This window comes from Camelina sativa, chromosome 1 (assembly GCF_000633955.1).
Source record: "Camelina sativa cultivar DH55 chromosome 1, Cs, whole genome shotgun sequence".
In the NCBI taxonomy this organism is placed as follows: Eukaryota; Viridiplantae; Streptophyta; class Magnoliopsida; order Brassicales; family Brassicaceae; genus Camelina; species Camelina sativa.
The window spans coordinates 6499927-6509611 of record NC_025685.1 but is presented as its reverse complement, the minus strand read 5'-3'; the positions used below and the strand labels follow the sequence as shown (position 1 = coordinate 6509611).

Genomic DNA, 9685 nt, shown 5'->3' with positions numbered 1-9685 from the left:
GTGGCTGCAGTCACCACCGGAGGATTGCCCGCCTAGACCGTAAACCGAAGGATGACCATCTTTCCGAAGCAACGAAAGCATTGTAATGTCTAGCAATGTCACTGGTTTGGATATTTTCCCAAGTGCTCTCTTCAGAACTCCCACTTCTGCTGGCAATCCTCCTGGATAATTTGACCCCAAAACTGGTTCCTTCTGTCCCAAGCAACTCTTTGCAGCTGGCTCACCCCACAAAACTCCTCTGTTGTAACCAAAAGCCATTTTAGATTTTAAAAAAGTTTCACAGAAAGTTTGTCTTTAATCAAATGCATAACCACTTACTTGTAATGAGAAGGTGAGATTCCTTGGAAAAAGACTTTAGTTTTCTTAGTATCTACGACGGTATCGATCCATTTTCCCCAAGTCCCAAGGGCGATTTCGAATGCGGCCACACGGTTCATGTCTTTTGTAACGTTAGTCCCTAATTGAATCCAGTCCCATCTGCCAAAACAAAACAAATCCAAACTTAGAACATTGCATGTAATTAAGTAAAAAAAAAGAAGCATATTATTAATCTAGAGTTAATTGAACATACGGTTGTGAAGGACCTCTCCGGCCCCACCAATGCCAAGTATTAAAAATCAATGTATCCATTCCTAACCAATTTTTTCCATCATTGATCGAATCAAGCTTCAACACTCTCCCAATCTTCTCCCTCACTATATCTACCAAATACACATTCCTGTCAAGCTTCAATTCCAATCCATACTCCTGCAATTTCACCATTACTCCACGTTAGTTTGACATTATACTTAAAAAAACCAAAACAAGTGTAGAAATTGGTTACTGGTTAGTACCTTGAATGTGAAGGTTGAGATGCTGCCTTGTGTGGTTAAAGTATACGAAGAATTGGGAACGGAAGAGTGAAGCATACATGTCAAAGATTGCCACTGATTTAGACTAAGAGAATCACCAACAAACATTATCTTCTTCCCTTTGTTTCTCTCCAAAAACTCCACTCCGTTGAACCTAAAACACACACAAAACAGTAAAATTAAAACGCCGCCGTTATGTCGGTGGCATCAATGGTAATTAACGTAACAAGCACCAGGACAGAACCGTAAAGAGTTTGAGTTAGTGTCCCCACAAGTGTGGGAGAATTTATATCTTCATATGAAGAGAGAGTTTGGTGGGTGTCATAGTATCACCGGAGGCGCGTGGAACACACGTCGGAATCACCAGTTGGCATATTGTGACAAAAAAATAGAGTTCGTTTTCATCTTCGTGCAGTTTTTTTTTATTTTAGAGATTCCAAAACACCCCATTCAATTATGGCAAAACTACTATATAAATAGCATTCTCTTTTTTTCATTGGTTGCTTCACTCAAAAGTGCCTTTAATTTATAAAAAGTTATAAACACATAATATATGCAAATATTTTCTATTTTCTTGAAAGGTATAATAATAATATATGTACCAAATCAACAAAAATGTGCACCAATAATTAACGCTAATGTAATGTCATATTTCATCAAATAATAACACCTACGAATAGATTTTTTTATATAATATAGAATCAAAAGTAAGAATCACTGGCTATGCGTCTATTTATATCCCTTGGTTTATAGTATAAATCTATAACGATACACCTTGATTCAATATCTAGAAACCCAAAATTAATAATAAATCTAAAAGATAAAAAAGAAGATTTATACTAACAAGTTGACGCCTGATATGTATGTACCTTGCTAATTTGCAGGACTGAGGCTGCCATCTGAAGGTCGAGTAATCGAGATCTGGCCGTCCATTTCGTTTGCAAGCGAACTCGCGTCTTATGAACGGACACGTGGATACGTCGTAAAGAGGGTAAGAAGCGTCCTTCACCCATCGCCCTGTGAACATATCACATCCCTCTGCTTCGTGTAGAAGAAGAAGAAGAAGAAGAAGAAGCAGCGATAAAACTAATGCAGAGCTATTAGACATGGCGTTATCCTTTGAACCCATTTTAACACAGAGGAGAGGAGAGGGGAGAGAGAGAGATTCAAATACGCTTCTGGTTTTTATACACCCACGCATCTATATATTTATGTATATATTTGTCACATTAAAAAGAAGAAACAAAAATAATATTTTACTTTTTTTTTGTTTTTTTGAAAGTCAAATATGTGAATTTATAATTCCATATATATAGTTTTGATAAGAAATTTTTAAGACAAAATCTCAATATTTCTTTTTGTTTTTTTGTTTTTTGTAAGTCAAATATGTGAACTTATAATGCCATATAATAAGAAATTTCTAAGACAAAATCTCAATATTTCTTTTTTTTGTTTTGTTTTTGTAAGTCAAATATGTGAACTTTATAATGCCATATATATAGTTTTTGATAAGAAATTTTTAAGACAAAATCTCAAATTTTTTTTTTTCATCTCAATCTCTCAATATTTCTTTGTGTGCATTTAAGTATTCATTGACACGTACGTAATAGACTAACTACGGTTTTCCATTTCGAGATTTTGATTTTCAAATCCAAGTAATGTAAAATTAAATGGTCAAGATATTAAATGATAGAGATCTTAATTTCTTATTTCTACCATATATCACATTGGGAATCTTTCTTTCTCATCTTCTAAATTGCGAAATATCCGTTACAGGCTTGATAAATTTATTCCTATCATTTACTTCTCCTAGATCATGCTTAAACAAATTTGTTTCCCTGAAATAAATCGATTTGTTCGGACCATAAAGATTCTGTGAAGAGTTTTCTTTTTGTTTCGTCTATTTAAAAGGACTTTTCATTTGCCGGTGCTACCTCGTGAAAAAACTTGCGGACCTATAAATTGGTGTTTTAATTATTCATGTTTTTAGTTTAAGCGTAGTTTTTGTATAGAAAATTTTCTTAACGACAACATAGATAGATCCTATAGTATTAAACTAGTACAAGCCAAATCATTTGTCCATAGAGAAACCGATGTTAACAGACCAACAGTTTATTCGGTCGCTCTTATTTAAATCCAAAATAATTGTTCTGGTTAAGCTTAAGCCAAATAATGTAATTCTTATTAAATGAATCATAAGATGTGTATAATTAATAATAAGATGGTTGATTAAGACAATCATATTAAGGGGATATATAAATACACTAATGCCATTATCGGTGCAATCAATATTTTTTAACAATAATTTGAAATAAATTTGAAACTGATTGTTCTATCAAGTTATACAGTATATGTAAGGAAACTAAAGTAATCCTACCAATCAAATTTATGAAAGTTCAGTAAGCTCTGGTATCCCCAATAAGCCGAGTGAAGTTTATCTTAATTTTGAATGAAAATTTTGGAAACCATAATATCGAGTTTGTTTAAGAAAGTTAAAAAAAAAAAGTTCCAACCCATACGTCAAATACTGTATATAAAAAAGGTGTTAACAGAACAATAATACGAAAAAAAAAAAAAAAAAACAGAACAACAATACTTGTCTTGCTTGACTCAGCATTATCTCACCTAAATTGTTTTAGAACCTTTTTGATTCTCTTAAGATAAATAATAGCCTCATTTTCTGTTTCATATAACGTAATCATCTAAATTGTCTTAAATAAAATAATTATCATAAAAGTAAAGAAAATAACTTTACAAAAGCAAAATACCAAACGTCATAATAACTTGTTCCATAATTTTCTTTTCTGTTGGTGGCAAAAACAGGATCCCCATAACTAAGTTCTGGTGTTCCAGTAAGCAGAATCAAGCTTCACAGGGTAAAGATCACTGGCGTTTGCGGTTGACGTAGAAGACGACGTGAAAGGTCCGTCGGTGGTTGTCGTGTTCGTTATCTCCTCCTCACCTATCATTGCGTAATGCCTCTTCATCGCTCTCACGCTCTCTTCGTCCTTTTCACTTCCTTTGTTGAACGAAGCTTCAAGTAGCTTCTCAACATTCACCGTTGAGTGGCCTTCGAGCATACTCACCACAGTCGACATGGAAGGTCTATCCGCCGGAGCTGGACTGGTGCAGAGCATCCCTATCTGAATCATCGTCATTGCTTCTTGTCTGTTGTAACTTGTTCCTAGCCTTGGATCTATTACTTCCACCAGATTGTTTTGCTCCCTTAGAACGTGCACCTGTGGAAGAAATTGAGAGACATATATGATCCAATGATCTAGGGTTTAAGGTTTATGTTTCAGGGTTTTCGAGATTTACCCAGTCAAGAAGGTAGAAGGTCTCGGCTTTGGATCGTGAGCTCGTGTTGCTCTTTCCATGAACTATTTCCAGAGCAACAATGCCAAAACTGTAGACGTCGGCTTTATCTGTCAAATGGCCTCTCATGGCGTATTCTGGAGCCATATATCCGCTGCGAAAAGAGAAATTTGTTTGGTTAGAAGATATATCTCACAGAGGTGAAAATTCTTATTTGTCATTGATTGACTCACTATGTTCCGGCGACTCGTGTGCTGATGTGTGTGTTTTCTTCTTCGTCAAGCTTGGCAAGACCGAAATCCGAGATTTTTGGATTTAGATCCTTGTCCAGCAAGACATTAGTGGCTTTGATATCTCTGTGTACGATCTTGAGTCTTGATTCCTCGTGGAGATAAGCTAATCCTCTCGCTATCCCGACACAAATCTTCTGCCTCATTGACCAATTTAGTGGTATCTGTGTCTCTTGAGGACCTTTAAATTGATAGAAAAACATTGTTGTTGAGGAAAACAAAAATTGGATTGAAAAGAACGTTTTTAAGCTATGAGATGCTTGAAAAGGAATGACTAACCGAAAAGAGCTCGCGCGAGACTGTTGTTTTCCAAGTACTCGTAAACTAGCAAGAGCTGGTCACCTTCGACGCAACATCCATATAGTTTAACCAAATGTGGATGCTGCAGAGCAGAAATCATAGCAATCTCGTTCAAAAACTCTCGATTCCCTTGTTTTGATTTCGCCGATAGCTGCTTCACCGCGATTACAGTTCCATCAGTCAATGTTCCCTGTATTCATACAATTGACAAAACCTTAAAGATCATATATCATTCATCTCTCATAACATGTCATATCACAGTATGATGCTAACCTTGTGTACAGGACCGAAACCACCTTCTCCGATCTTGTTTGCAGGATCAAAGTTATCCGTGGCAACTTTGATTTGCCTCAACGAGAACGAACTGATCTGGAAATCTAAGTTCTTGAAATCTGAGGTGAAGAAACACAGTTGAGTTTAGGAAGAAACAAAGAGACATAACACAAAATAAATTTGAATGTTCAAAAGCTATCTAAGTACCTTTTTCCATCTGACTCTTAGGTCTTAAGCAGCCTCTCCACCATAATATACCTCCGATTAAAAGCACAAGAAACACTGTCGAAGCGATTACACTACCAACCACAGTACCAATAGAGCTTCCTCCACCAGATCCAGTTCCAGGTTCCTTTGGTGGAATAAAATCTAGAGCAAGATCATGGAAGATAAAGTCAAGAGACAAAAACACTCAAACAAAGGAGAAATATCTCTTAGAGATAGTTTGAGGTTTAGCAAAGCTTACCTGGATCTACCGATACAGCAGATATGAGAGGACCATATACACCTTTCACAGGAATAGCTTGAGTTCCTTTCCCAGCCCACTGCAATCTTATTTCCAGTTTCCCATTTGTAATCGTGACCGGAAAGTTCTTAACAACAGCTTTTCCCACACCTTTTGCCTCATCAACAATATTGAAATCTTTAGCCACAAGTTTACCCTGCAAATATCACACCAGCCAATTGATTCGTTTATACAATAATTCTGACAATCAAGATAAAAGTTTAAACAAATTACCTGAACGTATATGTCAAAGAATCTTCTTCCCAAGGTGCTATACGTGGTGTTATCATAAAACATAATTTCAGCGAAATGAAGATTAACCGTATAGTTTCCTTCTCCAAGACACAATGCGTAGTACGTGAGGGAGATGGCCGAGAGACGCGCCTGCGTATACCTAGAATCTATGCTGATCTTTGTTATATTAAGATTTGGTGAAATCGACCCTTTTGTTTCTCCACTGTTAGGTCGTTCACCATCCAAGAAGTTTCCCGTGTTGCTAGAAACCCACCCGTTTTTACTATTATAGAAACCTTGTGCATCCCTTGGGTCAGCATCATACTTAGTCCCATTGCTTGTTATTTCATCACCAGCACAGTTTATATGAAGGCCGTAGAAAGCTGGAAACAAATGATTAGTAACCGAAGATTAATCAGATACGCTGAATGTATTAATTAAGCGATATGGTTTTGTAATGTATAAATAGCTTCAAAGACTTACTTCTAGGACAGGTAATTGTACTCAGACACGAAGCATTTGAGCTGTAGCAAAATAGAACGTAACATCAATATTATAGTGAGTGTTTATACAGATCCAAAGCTTTCGAAATGTTATGAGAAGTAAAAAAGACTTACGAGTGATTTGCCACTAAAGGGCTTGTGCTTAAAAACGTATTCCTGCAAATAAAAAGAGCCAAGAAACCATAAGCTTTATAGCGACTTTAAAGGCATGAGAAGTTTAAAACATTTGTTCTTCTTACACGTTTAGTTGGCATTCAGTTTTAATATCTTTGGAGAAGTTATTGTAAGTAAGATCACTGCCATAAAAGATACAACAACCAAAGAAAACGTTAGTTCTACTGTTTCCACTACAAAGAATTGGATTATATATATGGGTGTATATATCGGTGAAGAACACTCACATCATGTCTCCTTTGTCTACCATCCAGCTTGGTACTGACCCATTTAACATGTTACTTGTGAAGTATCTGCAAGATTGGAAAACAAATTTCAGCTCAGTTTAACTTTACTCGATAGAAATCTTTTATTGAAAGAGAAGAAAGAAGAGAAGGGAAGAGCATCATACATGAAATCTACATTTGAAAGAGCGGCATACGAATCGGGGATTGGTCCACTCAGTTTGTTAAAGCTAAGATCCCTGCGAAATGAGTCTCACAATGTCAGATTAATTCCTTTCCATCTTCGATAAATCGATTTTATCCTTGCCGTAGAAAAAAGAGAATACTAACAAATTCTTTAAGGTTCTCCTCTCTCCAAGATAATCAGGTAAGTTATCTGTAAGGTTGCAGTTCCTAAGAATCCTGCAACGAACAACGAGTATAAACAGAAGTTAGCTAGTAGAAGGTGGAAGAAACCAATACCAAACTCGTCTAGTGTGAGGCTCAAACTCACAAAAACTTCAACGATTTCATGTTGGTTAGTGGCGGAAATGGAGATTCAGGTCCACTCAAGTCAGTGATTCTCCTACAAAATTTCAAATTTGGAACAGAGTAAATATACATTATTGAAGGTGGTGAGTCAGCCCATGAGATGAGAGGCGAAAATAATGAACCCCAACATGCAAAGTTTGTGTACTTACAAGTCTGTTATGGTTCCCAGACGACCAATGGCACGAGGGATCGGTCCAACTAAACCACTTGCTTGAATAACCCTGATTGATGAAGCAAAGCAAACATTTCAATATTTTATAAGTGACAAGTGAAAAATGAAAGATCTCATTAAGCTGAAAGGACTGCTTACAGTTTCTCAAGTCCTGTCCAGTTCTGAATGAAATCTGGTATAGTACCAGTGAACTGGTTGTCGCTAATACGACTATACACCAAGAGAGGAAAATATATATACAACAAAAGTCAGAAATCTCCAGCAAAACATAACATATGTTCGATGATCAAACAAAAACACAGAAATACTTACAAATCAGTCAAATTAGTAAGTTTGGCGAATGTACTTGGGATTTCCCCGGTCAAGTAGTTTGAGCTAAGAAACCTACAAAGAGTAAAACATAGTCTCAACACCAGCAAAGGCCAGTAATTGTTTTTTATTTATATAAAGAAAAATGAAAAAGAGGAACAGTTTGGGAGAACTTGGCAAAAAAATTCTTACAATCTTTGAAGGTTGGGTAGATCTCCGAGCTCTGGTGGTAACTTTCCTGAGAGTTGGTTGTATTCCAAGACACTAAAAAAACCACAAATGTTCCGAAAATTAAAACAAATGTTATAGAGTAATCTGAAAGATTAGTGAAGAGCGAGAGATACAAGAAGTGTACTCACAGACTAAAAAGGTTTGTAAGGTTTGCAAGTTCTTTTGGGATGGGACCAGTAATCCGGTTTCCAAGTAGTTGGCTGAATTTTCACCATCATGCCAACAAAACAAAACTCAATCAACCTCTATACATAAATAAAGCGCATATGAAAAGAGAAAGAGGCATATATATAGATTCATACATGGATATAAGTGATGAGGATCCCCATTCGGGAGGAATGGAACCGTTGAGATAATTTCTAGTCAGATCACTGTCGAGAAAGAAGAGTGAAGTTAGTTAAAATGAGAGATTATAATACAAACAGATATTGAAACAATAGATATAAACATTAGAGAGGGTTGTTAAAAATTGGTGAGTGAGTGAATATTTCTGCTTGCTTACATCTCTTGCAAGAAAGGAAGTCCTGAAAGATCTGTAGGAAGAGTTCCTTGAAGGTCTTGTCCCTTGAGAGTTCTGTTGAGTTCAGGGGGGGGGGGAAAGAAAAAGACAGGTTTTCTTTAAAAAGCGGTTTGCGAAATTAATAGGCCCATTATATTGTCGGCCCAATTTCAATCAGCCCGAAAGTAAAAACATTATAAGATTCACGGACGTAATAAGAAAATTAGGTGTTGTTATTAGGTTCAAGGACGCGTCAAATAAATAATACTAATGAATAAAAAAAAGGGGTCCATAGCGACGGCGTCAATAAAATTGTCAGCATCTATAAAAGCTACTACTACTTGTATTAAAGATTAAATAAAAACATTGGGATAGTAATTAGCTTTAGAAAACGAGACCTACTGATTCAAAGTTCAAAAAAAAAAGTCTTAATTTTTAGAATTCATCAATACTAAATATATATGTATGTGTTTAAAAATTTCTTCAGTGCCTAAGACTAGAAAATATTTATGATTTTATGACGTAAAAATAAAATAAAATAAATGGAAGAAGAGAGAAAAAGAAAGAACGCACATGTTGGTGACGTGGCAAGTGCCGGAGGAGCAGTTACAAGCAACGGCGTCTTCGGCACCCTTAGGCTGGTTAAGTTTCCTCCATCCGCCGTCAGATGAACTTTCGTCGCATGGATCCACCGAGAAATTCCAATTAGTCTTCTTCAACGCCGTCGCTACGCTTTTTAAAGCTTCGACTGCCAAAATTACAGAGAGAGAGAGAGAGAGAGAGAACAAAATCGTTTAACACCGAATCATCAAACACATAAGTATCATATAAACAAATACAATACCTTCTTCTGGGGCTAATGTTGCAGAGGATGCGAAGCCGGAGAAGAGTATAAGAGAGACGAAGAAGAAGAAGAAGAGAAGTCGATTGAACGACATTTCAACATTCAATTTGTGTATGGAAGATCTGATTATGGAATTGGAATTAGATTGGAGATTCTTATTTATTTGTTGAGAGGAGCAGAGAGAGAGAGAGAGAGAGAGAGAGAGAGAGAGAGAGAGAGAGAGATGTTGGCGATGGAAAGAAGAAGAAAAGTGAAGAAGCGTATCGAGGAATGCCTTATTTTTGCTTAATGTGACGACGAATGGGGGAAGACATTTGAGAAAATGGAGAGGAGATGAGTAAGTCAACATTTATTAGACAAAAAAGGACTATTTTTACATCTAAAAAATGAATAATATATATATATATATATTTTTTTTTTTTTTTTTTTT

The 9685-nt window shown here is 36.1% G+C and overlaps 2 protein-coding genes across 2 annotated transcripts in view; both read right to left on the bottom strand.

The window, feature by feature from the left end:
* Positions 1-2060, bottom strand: part of LOC104779533 (protein trichome birefringence-like 41) — a 3220-nt gene extending 1160 nt beyond the window's left edge. Inside the window, exons 1-4 of the mRNA XM_019239962.1 lie at positions 1721-2060; positions 834-1005; positions 572-747; positions 319-477 (exon numbers count right to left, since the gene is read on the bottom strand). Of these exons, the coding sequence (XP_019095507.1) occupies positions 319-477; positions 572-747; positions 834-1005; positions 1721-2052 (839 nt within the window). The 5' untranslated portion in view covers positions 2053-2060. The remainder of the gene's footprint in view (positions 1-318; positions 478-571; positions 748-833; positions 1006-1720) is intronic.
* Positions 3513-9574, bottom strand: LOC104779523 (probable leucine-rich repeat receptor-like serine/threonine-protein kinase At3g14840). The gene is made up of 24 exons (XM_010503893.2): positions 9256-9574; positions 8985-9159; positions 8415-8486; positions 8215-8283; positions 8041-8112; positions 7874-7945; positions 7685-7756; positions 7511-7582; positions 7350-7421; positions 7163-7234; positions 7000-7071; positions 6837-6908; positions 6673-6738; positions 6511-6567; positions 6386-6427; positions 6252-6292; positions 5769-6151; positions 5496-5691; positions 5237-5398; positions 5030-5148; positions 4736-4946; positions 4400-4637; positions 4170-4320; positions 3513-4090 (listed from the first exon to the last, which is right to left on the bottom strand). The coding sequence occupies exons 1-24, from the start codon at positions 9347-9349 to the stop codon at positions 3686-3688; spliced, it is 3057 nt and encodes a 1018-aa protein (XP_010502195.1). The 5' UTR covers positions 9350-9574; the 3' UTR covers positions 3513-3685.

Bases quoted from the DNA above. Each gene is read 5' to 3' on its own strand.
- LOC104779523 (XM_010503893.2), bottom strand. From the start codon at position 9,349: ATGTCGTTCAATCGACTTCTCTTCTTCTTCTTCTTCGTCTCTCTTATA. The intron at 7,072-7,162 runs GTGAGTTTGAGC...TGTTCGTTGCAG, and splicing joins ATGAAATCGTTGAAGTTTTT to GATTCTTAGGAACTGCAACC. The intron at 6,152-6,251 runs GTAAGTCTTTGA...ATTTGTTTCCAG, and splicing joins TACAATTACCTGTCCTAGAA to CTTTCTACGGCCTTCATATA.